The sequence below is a fragment of the Euleptes europaea genome, chromosome 2 (assembly GCF_029931775.1).
Source record: "Euleptes europaea isolate rEulEur1 chromosome 2, rEulEur1.hap1, whole genome shotgun sequence".
In the NCBI taxonomy this organism is placed as follows: domain Eukaryota; kingdom Metazoa; phylum Chordata; class Lepidosauria; order Squamata; family Sphaerodactylidae; genus Euleptes; species Euleptes europaea.
This window is the reverse complement of record NC_079313.1, coordinates 11,998,151-12,011,310: the sequence shown is the minus strand read 5'-3', so window position 1 is coordinate 12,011,310 and position 13,160 is coordinate 11,998,151. Positions and strand designations below refer to the sequence as shown.

The 13,160-nt window shown below is 52.5% G+C and overlaps 1 protein-coding gene across 1 annotated transcript in view; it reads right to left on the bottom strand.

Annotated features, from left to right (window-relative positions):
- MLLT1 (MLLT1 super elongation complex subunit) overlaps positions 1-12,091 on the bottom strand; it is a 50,579-nt gene extending 38,488 nt beyond the window's left edge. The window contains exons 1-2 of the mRNA XM_056844370.1: positions 11,937-12,091; positions 217-397 (exon numbers count right to left, since the gene is read on the bottom strand). Of these exons, the coding sequence (XP_056700348.1) occupies positions 217-397; positions 11,937-11,948 (193 nt within the window). The 5' untranslated portion in view covers positions 11,949-12,091. The remainder of the gene's footprint in view (positions 1-216; positions 398-11,936) is intronic.
- Positions 12,092-13,160: the final 1,069 nt, after the last annotated feature.

Below are 13,160 nucleotides of genomic sequence, written 5' to 3'. Positions count from 1 at the left end.
CGAAGCAGGGTTGGCCCTGGGTAGTATTTGGATGGGAAACCACCAAGAAAGTCCAGGGTCACTATGCAGACGCAGGCAACGGCAAGCCACCTCTGAACGTCTCTTGCCTCGAAAACCCTAAGTCGGCTGCAATTTGATGGCATTTTCTACCACCCCACACACACACACACACACACACACACACACACACACACACAGAGAGAGATGCTTACTCACCGCGTTTTGGTTTCGGGAAGCTCTGATGTAGCCGAAAGACCACTTTCTCCACAAAGTGCTGGATCTCAAAGTGCTCAGGGCCGCGCACGAAGACCATCCAGTCGTGGGTGAAGCCCTCGGTGGTGGGCTTCTTCCGCAGCTGGGCACGGTGCCCCAGCTCCAACTTCACCTGGACCGTACACTAGAAGGAAAAAGGGAGGAGCGCAACACGGGATGGGGGTTATGGGGAAACAAGAAGGCAGCCCAAAGTTAATAATAACCCCTAGCTTAATTGTCTGTCAGAGACATGAAAACATGCTTGACCATATACTTTTGTGTGACCGACAGGTGGCACGGGGAAGCGATGGGGAAACATGCATCTTTGTAAAACAGCCCAACGCTAAATGGGACATGTAGGGCTCTGGTGCTCCATCCAATGCAGTCTATTTCCAGTCAAAAGAGTCAGACCGTTGATCCAGGTGGCTTTAGTAGTGGAGAACCGGAAACACTGAAACATGTCCTTCTTAGGTGTAGCTATTAAAATGAGGACCGGGCAAAGATCTTAGACCCTATTTTAGAAAGAGCACGGGTTTTGCTGAACCCTACAGAGTCGACATCCTCATTAAGGATGAATTTCCACAGGTAACAAAGCAGGTGGCCAAGTTCTGTCAAACAGTATATAATTTCCAGAAATCTAAGCAGAAATGAAAAGGTGTTTTTTGCCATCGGGCGTCTGAACTTACTTCCCTTGGCAGCAGCATTCGTTTTAAAGATATCAATATTTTGTTTAATATTTAACTAAAATGTATTGGTCTTATACTATTGAAATGGGGTATGTAAAGGTGATTTTTAAAACAACTTGTTTGGTCAACGACCATCATAATAAATGATAGTGAGTGATCCATGTAGTTATTTATCGTCTGCCGTTATTGGTTCCCCAACCTCTTCCAACAGCTGCAGGCTGAAACCTCTCTTAAATGGATCAAATCTGGGTTCTACCACCGAGCCCTCCGATGAACACATCTCACATCTGGATTGACTTGGGTGGTCCTTGCAGGTTGGACCTTGTGGAGGGGAAGGGATGGTAGCTGCCCCTCTACAATCACATGGCCCCAGCAACAATAAAGTGTGTGTGTTTGGTTATGCTTTAGGGCAGGGGTGGGGAACCTTTTTCCTGCCAAGGGCCATTGGCACATTTATGACATCATTCAGGGGCCATACCAGGTGTAGATCTCCCGGTGGGGGGGGAAGAGGTGAGGGTTGCCAGGTCTGCAGCCACCACCTGGAGGTTGGCAACCCCAGGGGAGGCCACACAGAGAATGCCTGCGGGGTGCCCCCCCTCCCCCTCCCAAGCGGAAGGGCAGCCAGCAGTGGGCCCGAGCAAACGAGGTGCCAGGGAGGCGCAGCCCACAGTTGATCGGTAAGGGAGGAAGGAAAACAGTGGAAAAGGGAGGGAGGGAGAAAGGGAGAAAGAAAGAAAAGGACGGAGGGAGACAAAGAAAAGGACGGAGGGAGACAAAGACAGAGACAGAAAAAGACCCTCATAGCTGTCATCTTATCATATATGCAACTATGGCAATATAGTGCATATAGGATAAGATGACAGCTATGAGGGTCTTGCTCGTTAGTTGGCAATATAAAGCTTGAATAAGGCGGGAGATTACAGAACACACAAAGCATAAACAGAGCACACTTTCCCAGGAGTAGCATTCCCAGGCTTTGGTATGTGAAGCTGTCCTTGAAGTCTGGACAGTTCAGCAAAGGAACAGAGGCAACAGAGAAACCGAGATAACAGCCTGACATCCTGCTCCCCTTAAGGCCCCCTCCCATCCTGTAAGGGGGCTGGTCTGTCTGGGTAGGTAATGTGAAAGTCGTTGACGAGCTTGGGGGCGGAGACATCTCGTGCGCGAACCCACTCGTCATAGGCAGGGGGGAAGTGTTTCCAGCGAACTAGGTATTGTAAAACTCCATGGTGAATACGGGAGTCCAGGACCTTGGAGACCTCGAAATGTTCTTCCCCCCCCCACCATTATGGGCTGTTCGGGAGGCAGTTCTGGATGCCATTGCGGAGAAGCAATATGGGGTTTCAGGAGGCTGATGTGGAAAACGGGGTGCACACGTCTTAAGGTTTTGGGGAGAGATAGTTCCACCGTAACAGGATTTATGATGCGAGTGATGGGAAATGGGCCAATGTACTTAGCGTTGAGTTTATGGCACGGGCGGGTGGAACGCAGATTCTTGGTGGATAGGTATACCAGGTTACCTACTTGTGGGTCCCCACCGGGGGACCGATGCTTATCGGCTTGTGCTTTGTATAAGCGCTTGGCCCGGGCAAGATTGCTAATCAGCCAGGGCCATGTAGTGCGGAGGGTGTGCGCCCAAGAGGCAATGACGGCATCCCCCTCCCCTTCCACAGCCTCTACAGGGGGGATAGGACCGAAGTCCTGTCCATATATTGCATAAAACGGGCTGAAACCAGTGGATTGATGTACAGCATTATTGTAAGCATATTCTGCAAAAGGTAACAGTTCTACCCAGTTATCTTGGTGGTAATTGACATAACAGCGCAAATAACATTCAAGTACAGCATTAACACGTTCGGTCTGGCCATCCGTTTGGGGATGGTATGCACTAGACAATCCTTGCTCCACCCCCACCAATTTGAGAAAAGCTTTCCAAAACTTTGCAACAAAGCTACTGCCGCGGTCGCAGATTATTTTGCGCGGAAACGAATGTAGTCTAAAGACATGTGACACAAAGAAGCAGGCCAATTTCTGAGCGGAGGGGATCCCTGCGCATGGAACCAAATGTATTTGCTTAGAAAATAAGTCAGTGATAACCCACAGTACAGTTTTTCCCCCGCTGAGAGGGAGATCCGTCATAAAATCTATAGCAATCACTTCCCAGGGTTTGGAGGGTATTTCAAGCGGTTGCAGTAGTCCTGGGGGCTTGCCTTAAGATCGTTTGACTGTGGCGCAAATAGGACAGCTGCGAATAAAAGAGTCAATATCAGAACGCATCCCCCCCCACCAAAACTGTCTGCGCAACAGGTGAAGGGTCTTTAGAAACCCAAAGTGCCCTGCGGTTTTCATTCCATGGGCCAAGTGTAAGATGTCTTTTCGGAGCGCTTTGGGTACATACAATTTTGAGTCTTTGTACCAAGAGCCCCCTTGTTCAACAACACCAGGAGGCAGGATGTGATCAGAATGTTCCATAAGGCAGTGTTCCCGAAGGAACTTTAAGAAAGAATCGGAGACGGGAACCCCCCCCCTCGTTCAAAGTAGTAGTAGGAGCAGGTAGGGGGGTTGGCAAAGGGGAAACGCTTACGTGTTGCGGAGCGTAGACTTCAGGCGGCTGGGTGGCCGGTTGAGTTGAAGGAGTCGGAGCTGGAGCCGGAGCCATCGCGGTGTTCCGTTGAGGAGGCAGGAGAGCAGCCGGTAGGGTTGGAGGGGTCTGCCCGCTGGTGACTGTGTGTTGTCGCTGGGGTAGCGTTTGGGATCGGGTTTGTACAGCCAATACGGGTAGGGCTTCTCTTTGTGCGGGCGTAAATAAAGAGTCTGTTGGCCGATCGAGTTTTGCCGGGTATTGAGGCAATCGGGAGAGAGCATCCGCGAGAACGTTTTGTTTTCCTGGGACATGCTTCAGGACAAAACGAAACTGAGCAAAGAATTCCGCCCAACGTTGTTGTTTTGCAGATAATTTATGGGTTCCTGTGAGGGCGGCCAGATTCTTGTGATCGGTCCAAACTTCGAAGGGGACTTTGGACCCTTCTAGGAATTGTCGCCAAAGAATAAGAGCATGGTGAACAGCTGAGGCTTCTTTCTCCCAAATAGGCCAGTTCAATTGGGAGTGCACAAACTTCTTAGAGAAATAAGAGCAAGGATGAAGGAGACCATTAGGTCCTTTTTGCAGCAGGGCCCCCCCATAGCCACGTCGGAGGCATCGACTTGCACAATGAACATTCGATTAGGGTCTGGGTGCCGTAGCACCGGTTCTGATGTGAAAAGGCGTTTGAGAGCTACAAAGGCGGCTTGGCATTGATCAGTCCACAGTATTTTAGCGGAGGGCAATGTGGCAGAGTTTTCTTTACCTTTGGTTTTTAGAAGGTCAGTGATGGGCAGTGCTATTTGGGCGAAGTTTGGAATAAATCCACGGTAGAAATTAGCAAAGCCCAGGAATTGTTGTACTTGCTTGCGGTTGGAGGGAGGTGCCCATTCGAGGACGGAACGGACCTTGTCCGGGTCCATGCTAAGGCCATGGTGGGAGATTATGTATCCCAAGAAAGTTATTTTGCTCTGGTGAAATTCGCATTTAGCCAGCTTTGCGAAGAGTTGGTGGTTGCGTAGGCGGCGCAGAACTTCTCGGACCAATGTGACATGCTCGTCCATGGTTTTTGAATAAATGAGAATGTCGTCTAAATAAACCACTACTCCGCGGTATAGTAAATCATGAAGGATTTCATTGATGAGTTGCATGAAGACCCCCGGGGCCCCTTTTAACCCGAAGGGCATCACAAGGAATTCAAACATTCCAAAGCAGCTGGAGAAGGCAGTGAGGGGTTCGTCCCCCTCTCGGATGCGGACGCGGTAGTAGGCTTCTACCAGGTCCAATTTAGAAAAAATACGTCCTTCTTGTAGTTGTCCCAAGATATCTGAAATTAGGGGTATAGGATAGGCGTTGGTTTGAGTAACTGCATTGAGTTTTCGGAAGTCAATGCAGAGGCGTAGGTCGCCCTCCTTTTTTCGGACAAAAAACGCGGGGGCTGAGTTGGGAGCATTCGATGGGCGAATGAACCCTCTGGCAAGGTTTTTGTCCAAAAAGTCCCGAAGCACAGTGCGCTCGGAAGTGCTCATTGGGTAGATTTTACTTTTGGTTAATGTGCAGTCCTTCACCACTTCAATTGCACAGTCAGTAGCCCGGTGAGGGGGTAAGGCATCACATTCTTTAATGTTAAAGACATCTGCGAAGTCTTGGTATATTTCAGGGAGGGCTGGTGTTGATGGGACCTCGGAGAGTGATGCCGAAGCGGGTGGAGACAGCACCGCAACTTGCTGTCGGTGCTGATCGCATTTAGGGTTGTCAAAGGAGATTGTGTTCGTGTCCCAGTCGATACTGGGACAATGACCTTTAATCCAGTTAATTCCCAGGACCACCTCGAATCGAATAGGGGCTATGGTAAAGTCGATTTGTTCCCAGTGGGAGCCAATTCCCATCGCCACCCCTATAGTGCGATGATCAACTGGACCCCCTTTGAAATGGCTCCCATCCATTTGGGCAAATTGGACGGGGGCTGGTAAAGCCTCGGACTCGACTTTGAGTGCTGCGAATGTGGCTGCGCTTATGAGAGTGCGACTGCAACCAGAGTCAATAAGTGCTTTAACGGGTAGTTGGGGGCCACCTTCGTGATGTTGTAGAATGGCGTCTACATAAACGGTGGTTTCTACTTCCTTTACTTTGGTGGGAGCTGTCGGTTTAGCAGGAGAATCTGCAGAGGTCTGTGGAGACGCTCCACTCACCACAGACCGGAGCCGTTTTTTGACAAATCAAGGGGAGATTCCAGGTTTAAAGCCGGAGAAGTCCATGGGTTCTCTTCGTCCGAAGAGGGAAAGTTGTCCCCCAATGGGGCACTTGTAATCCGAGACCCGGCTGGGTCAGTTGATGCAGGCAGGACGGATGAGTCTCCAGCGTGAAGTGCAGAGGGTGTGGGTCTTCCCGACGCTGCGCTGCGGGTGGCCGCGGTGCCTCTGCGTTGCGGTCGTCCTCTAGCTCGAGTTGCCGTGCTGGGACGAAAGGGTTCAGGGCGGTACGGGCAGACCGCTGCAAAGTGGCCCTGTTCCCCACAAATGAGGCAGGCACCCCTTTGGAATCGGGTTTCGCGCTCCTGGGGTGGACGCGTCGGCTTCCGTATAGGGGGGGGTGCCTTGGGCTGGGGCTTTTGGGCGCTTTTCTCCTTGTGTTTTTGGCGGACAAGGGAAATAAAGCGCCGGCGGCTTTCTACTTCTTCGGCTAATAGAATCCAATCCTCGAGAGTGTCGGGATCGCCCCGCATGTACGACCAGTTCAGGACGTCAGGGTGTAAGGCTTCCCTGAAATGGTGAATTAGGGTGGCCTCGGGACAGCCCACAATTTTGCTCGCCAGTCTTTGGAATTCATCGGCAAACTCTCGGACTGGAGTAGAGCCCTGTCTTAGTTGTAGCAGCTCCGCTTTGGCCCGTTCCCCCAGAAAGGGGTCCTCAAACCTCCTACGTAAAGCAGTCATGAAATTGTTGAGGGAACGGATAGAGCGGGATCGGGTGTCGAATTGGAGGACCATCCAGTCGGCCGCTTTGCCTGTCAGAAGGGAAGCTACGTAGCGCACCCGGCTGTCCTCGGTAGGGAACAATTGTCCCTGTTCTCGCATGTAACTGTCCACCTGATGAAAGAAACAGGGTAGGGCTTCAAGAGATCCATCATACGTAGTTTTCAACTTGAGCTGTTTCCAAGGACCGGGTATGGGTTGACCCGGTTGCACAGGCTGACCCGGTGGCACAGGTGCTCCGGGTGCAGGTAGAACGGGAGCTCCGGGAGGTGGAGGTGGTGCATAAATCCTGTTACGGTGGAACTATCTCTCCCCAAAACCTTAAGACGTGTGCACCCCGTTTTCCACATCAGCCTCCTGAAACCCCATATTGCTTCTCCGCAATGGCATCCAGAACTGCCTCCCGAACAGCCCATAATGGTGGGGGGGGAAGAACATTTCGAGGTCTCCAAGGTCCTGGACTCCCGTATTCACCATGGAGTTTTACAATACCTAGTTCGCTGGAAACACTTCCCCCCTGCCTATGACGAGTGGGTTCGCGCACGAGATGTCTCCGCCCCCAAGCTCGTCAACGCCTTTCACATTGCCTACCCAGACAGACCAGCCCCCTTGCAGGATGGGAGGGGGCCTTAAGGGGAGCAGGATGTCAGGCTGTTATCTCGGTTTCTCTGTTGCCTCTGTTCCTTTGCTGAACCGTCCAGACTTCAAGGACAGCTTCACATACCAAAGCCTGGGAACGCTACCCCTGGGAAAGTGTGCTCTGTTTATGCTTTGTGTGCTCTGTAATCTCCCGCCTTTTTCAAGCTTTAAATTGCCAACTAACGAGCAAGACCCTCATAGCTGTCATCTTATCCTATATGCACTGTATTGCCTATTTGACCAGTAAAAGCCATCTGCTTGGATTCTAACTGTCTCTGTGGTGATTTCTGGTTCTTTGGGTCAAGAGCTGACAGGGAGAAAGAGGGAGAGAAAGGAGAAAGAGTGACAGAAAAAGATGAAGAGAGAAAAGCCTTCCCCCCCACACACACACACACCCGCTGGCCCCACGCGACCGGGCCCTAGCCTCCCCTGCCCACACACACCCGGCTGCGCACAGAGCCCCGCGCGACCGGGCCCCAGTCTCCATGCCCTCTCCTCCTCAGAGTCCACAAAAGGGCCCCCCCGAAGCCCAATCGGCTCCTGCATGCATGCTCTGCTGCCGGGAGCTGCCAGCCTCTTTCCCCCTCCCTCTCGCTGCTCAACAGCCGACAGTCGGCGAGAGGAGGTCCAAAGGGCGCCGCAGCGCTGCTGTAAGCCGTGGTGCCAGGAACACCCTCTGGGAGGGCCGGCCTGCGCCCCCGCCTCTGCAGCAGGGTCCCAGAGCTCCCGAGGGCCACAAAAAATGTCCTCAGGGGCCGCATATGGCCCCCGGGCCTGAGGTTCCCCACCCCTGCTTTAGGGTCTGCATAAGCAGGGGTGGGGAAGACAGGAACACATGAAGCTGCCTTATACTGAATCAGACTCTTGGTCCATCGAAGTCAGTATTGTCTACTCAGACCGGCAGCAGCTTTCCAGGGTATCAAGTAGAGGTCTGTCGCATCACCTACTTGCCTAGTCTCTCTAACTGGAGATGCTGGGGATTGAACCTGGGACCTTCTGCGTGCCGAGCAGAGGCTCTACCGCTGAGCCACGGCCCCTCCCGTTTCCTAGGTCAGTGATGTTCCTTGGAAACTTTTCACGGACCCCTCCATGAGAAATCGACCAAGTCCTTGCATCCTGTAGATCCACGAGAATGCTCAACACTTCCTTGCACATGCTCATAAACTGTGGCCAGCGCTCTACTTCAACTCTGCCCTCAAGCATGAACTCCAAGTTCCCTGCAAAGCTACAACACATCTAATAAACTCCTAAAAGGAACCAAGAAGGTGGAAAATGCTTTGTGCTGCAAACATCGCCTTACAGTGGAGGGGGGTTTTCCTTGTCAATACAGAGAACGTTGCCTGGAGCAAAGGGAACTAGAAACGCTAGTACTCTTCCAGCTGGGACTTGGAAGAATTGTCTTCCTGGGCTGCAAAGGTCACTTCTGAGAAATGCCTGCCAAATCTCAAAGACCGCCAGGATCCCAGCAGCCTCATCTCAACCTGCCCCGACTAGTTTGAAACTGAGGCACAAGTAGGGCAGGCAGCTAAAAGCTGTGTGCTTTCTTCCATGCGCTGCACACGTGGAAGACAGAAAGCGCAAGGATCTGGCACGGCTCTCAAGACGATCGCAGCGTTCTCCATTAGGAAAACCGAACTCCACAACGTTTTCTATTTCTCTCTCTCGAATGCACATCTAAGAAACTCCTAAAAGGCACCAGAAAGGTGGAAAAGGCTTTGTGCTGGAAACATCACCTTATATAGTGGGGGGGGGGCAGTCTGCTTAGGATGAGAACCAAAAACATACCCACTGTGCTATGTGACACAAGAGGGAACAGAATCTTATCCCCTCCCCCCCATTCCTTCTCCAGGCCAAAAGAGAAAATTCCACGGTTGTAAAAAGATCTAATCTCCCCTCTGTTTGTATTGCCAACAGCCTGGAAGACCAGCCAGGAGCTGAAATATGTCCCGGAAAGCGTAACCCTGGGGAACGCCATCCGGACCACGCAGAGAACAAATTGGCTGAATTACATGCAGAGCGCCAGACACGCATCTAAGGACGCCGTCTCTAGTTCACGACAGCTTCTGCTCTGTGAGCCTTAAAAAGACCACGCGACCTCTGGTTGTTTCAACAACCCTTTTGGAGCTGTTACGCAGTTGCATTGGACATCGAATCCGGGCCTCACCGAGGCAGGAAGCATGGTTTGCTCATCCGAGGCCCCATCTCCAGGATCACCAGTTAAAAAGGATTCTAAAGTAGCAGGGCCAGGAAAATCTCCTGTCTGCCCAAGAGCTCAGAAAGCCAACAAAATGGACCCTCAGCCAGATACATAAGTGCACGTGTCCATAAAAACTGTAGTGCACACAGGTGGAAGACAATCCTATCCCACCACAGGTATAGCGCCCACCCTCAGAGGCGGTGCCAAATTTCTACCTGTGGCACTGCACCAATAGCGGTCCATTTAGGTTGACACATGACAGACGTCTTGCGATGCTGCCACCGGAGCAGCAAACGCATATTCACGAGAATCAGCGACCCATCACGTACATGATGCTCAGCAATTGCGGAGTGACTAGTGCCAATCTCATGGGGAAGGAGTGTCAGCAAGTTGCTGTATTCTCTCAGCCTCAGGTCCCCCTACAGCAAGATGGGAAGCACAATACTGGCCTAGCAGGCAAGGATTTTGCAAGAACTACAAGAATACAACGGTACAAAGCATCAGGAACATTTTAAAGCGTCATATGAGTGGTGAGCAGCAGCAGAGCAGGGCAGAAAAGCATGAGGCCAAGAATCCCATTCAAGCCTTCCTTGGGTGGAGGCTAACACTGTCTTCGTTTCTTCTTTTCCCCATACATCAAAGCAGAACGTTGGCCAACCTAACAGGGCTGCTTGTTAGGGTTATTAAACTCCCCTATGTGAAAGGTGCCAAGCATAATTACTACTGTCAACAAAACTGTGGTATTTAGAAATACAGGCTATAGATCAGGAAATCCAGAGCTCAAATCCCAGTGTGTGTGCTGTCAAGTCACAGCTGACTTGCGATTTATGTGGAACTCCCTGCCTCAGGATGTGGTGATGGCTGCCGACCTGGAAGGCTTTAAGAGGGGAGTGGATATGTTCATGGAGAATAGGACTACCCATGGCTACTAGTCCAAATAGATAGTAGTCTTAATGCACACCTATTCTCTCCAGTGTCAGAGGAGCATGCCCATTATATTAGGTCCTGTAGAACACAGGCAGGATGCTGCTGCAGTCGTCTTGTTTGTGGGCTTCCTAGACGCACCTGATTGGCCACAGTGTGAAAAGACTGCTGGACTTGATGGGCCTTGGCCTGATCCAGCTTTTCTTATGTTCTTATGATCCTTTAGAAATTCACCTTAGGTGAGGGTCACTGCCAACCCCAAGCTTTTCCTCCCTCCCCAAAAACGCAAACAGCAACAACAGCCCCGGCCATACACGGCTGCTGCTGCATGGATCACCACAAGGTACGTGGGATCAAAACACTTCAAGACAACCCTGAGGTCTCTTCTCCCCTATTTCACAGCTCCTCTTTGCAGGGAGCTCAGTCCCTGCCCAGCCATTACCCTCAACTATTAAGGAAGAGACTACCAAGCACACACCCTCCATCTCCTTTTTCCAAAGGGAGTGAGGAAGACTTCCTTTTCTCTCCCTCGGCCCACTCCCAATGACAGGGGCCCTCAACCACAGTAGCCAACCTACCTCAAACGACAAAGCCCGTCTTGTTTCACTATATTTGGAGGGGCACCTGCCCCCATTACGCTTCTTTTGGACATGCACACGGCTGTGGCTCAGGGGTACAGCATCTGCTTGGCATGCAGAAGGTCCCAGGTTCAATCCCCGGCATCTCCAATGAAAGGGACTACGTGAGTAGGTGATGCGAAAGACCTCTGCCTGAGACTCTGGTGAGCCACTGCCGGTCTGAAAAGACAATACTGCCTTTGATGGACCAAGGGCCTGATTCAGTATAAGGTAGCTTCATAGGGAGGGGCTGTGATTCAGTTTGTAGAGCATCTGCTTGGCACGCAGAAGGTCCCGGGTTCAATCCCTGGCATCTCCAGTTAAAGGGACCGGGCAAGTAGGTGATGCGAAAGACCTCTGCCTGAGACCCTCGAGAGCCACTGCCGGTCTGAGTAGACAATACTGACTTGGGGGGGGGGCGTGGCTCAGTGGTAGAGCATCTGTTTGGCATGCAGAAGGTCCCAGGTTCAATCCCCGGCATCTTCAGTTAAAGGAACCAGGCAAGTAGGTGACGGGAAAGACCCTGGAGAGCCACTGCCGGTCTGAGTAGACAATACTGACTTCGATGGACCCAGGGTCTGATTTAATATAAGGCAGCCTCGTGTGTTCATTTGTTCCCCACAGCTACTGATAGAGACCCTAAAGCATAACCCAACACACACCCTTTATTGTTGCTGGGGGGGGCACGTGATTGTAGAGGGGCAGCGACCATCCCTTCCCCTCCACAGGTCCCACCTGCAAGGACCACCCAAGCCAATCCAGATCTGAGATGCTATGGGGGGGGGGGAGAAACAGCAGGGGCCCCCTCCCTGCCAGTTATGACAGCAGCTCCCTGGGTTTGGGGCAGGGACCCACACCCCTCCAATCCAAACGAGCTCCTCCACCAAGGGGTGGGCTCCTCTTTCTCCTCGCAGGGGTGAGTCCTGGCCCTCCTGCCACGCCCCCCCCAGCATCTCTTTGGGGGGCTCCTGCCGCTCCCTCCCTCCCTACAGCCACGCCACGTGGGGGCGAGGAACAGCGGCCAGGCCACGCCCCCTCCGCCCGGGGCCCGCCCCCTGCCCCTCACCTGGTTGTCCATGGCTCGGCTGGGCCTTCCTGCGTCTCCCTCCGCCTGCCTGGCCAGGCCGCTTCTCAGGGCGCCGCCCCCGCGCCGCTCGCGGCCGCCTCCCCGGCCCAGGCCGCCGGCCTCATGGCGGGTGGGTTGGCGGGTGGGGCGCCGGTCCGCTCTCGCCCGCCCCCCACCCCGGCAGCGCGTCTCCCTCCCTCTCTGTCTCGCCTCCCCTCCTCCGCCTCCTCCCACAGCCGCCTCCACACCGGAAGCGGAAGCCGGGGGGCGGGAACAGCGGAGGGGGCGAACCGGCGGCCGTCCCGGCCAATGGGAAGAGGCGGCGGCGGCGCGTGCGGCTCTGGCGGGCCCCCGGCCAATGGGGAAGGAGGCCGCCGGCCGGGGCCAATGAGGAGGCGGGGCGATGGCGTTGCCGGGCAGCTGGAAGGAGGGGAGACGGAGGAAAGGGATGTTTGCTGCCCTCTCTTGGCCGCAGGATGCCTCTGCCGCGGGAATTCCTACCTGGCTGGGCAGTTTCGTGCTAGTTTTCCAAGTGCGGGAAATGTATTCATAGGACAGGCCAGCGGTATTCCTTGCACGTAGAAAGCTAGCCTGACAGGGAACAGAGCTCCTAATTTTTTCCCCTCCTGGACGTTATAGTTTTGTTGTATGATGAAGCATTCATTTAAAATTCATTTTAAAGCATTCATTTAAAATCCCCTCCATTTAAAGTTAGTATAAAAAAAGAGAGGTCTGGGTTAGAACTTTGCTCACTGACATGCCATGTGATGGGTTCTCAACAAGGGGGCAATTTTCCCCGGGGGGGTGGGAATTTTAGGGTTCTGGGGGGGGGGAATTGGGACCGCTATTCAGCAAAATGTGATGTCCTGTAGATTATGGACAATCTGCACAATTATAGTTTGCTTTTAATTTAATCTGCAATATTCAATAAAGTTTATGACTATCTTGGAAAGGGGGGAATTATACTCTGAACAATGGTGAAAGGGGGGAATGGAACAAAAAAGGTTGAGAACCACTGTCTAGTAATGTGCTGGACATCTGTGATTATGTGAGTGTAGAATTCAAATCTCTGCAGTCATAAAGATGTATGTAATCAAAATGGGTAAGACGACGCACAATATCTCTATTACAAAGTTTCTTAAACTGTGGGACGCGACCCCATATGGAGTTGCGTAACTGAATCTGGGGTGTCACGAAAAATTTGGCATACACCCCCCCCAAAGA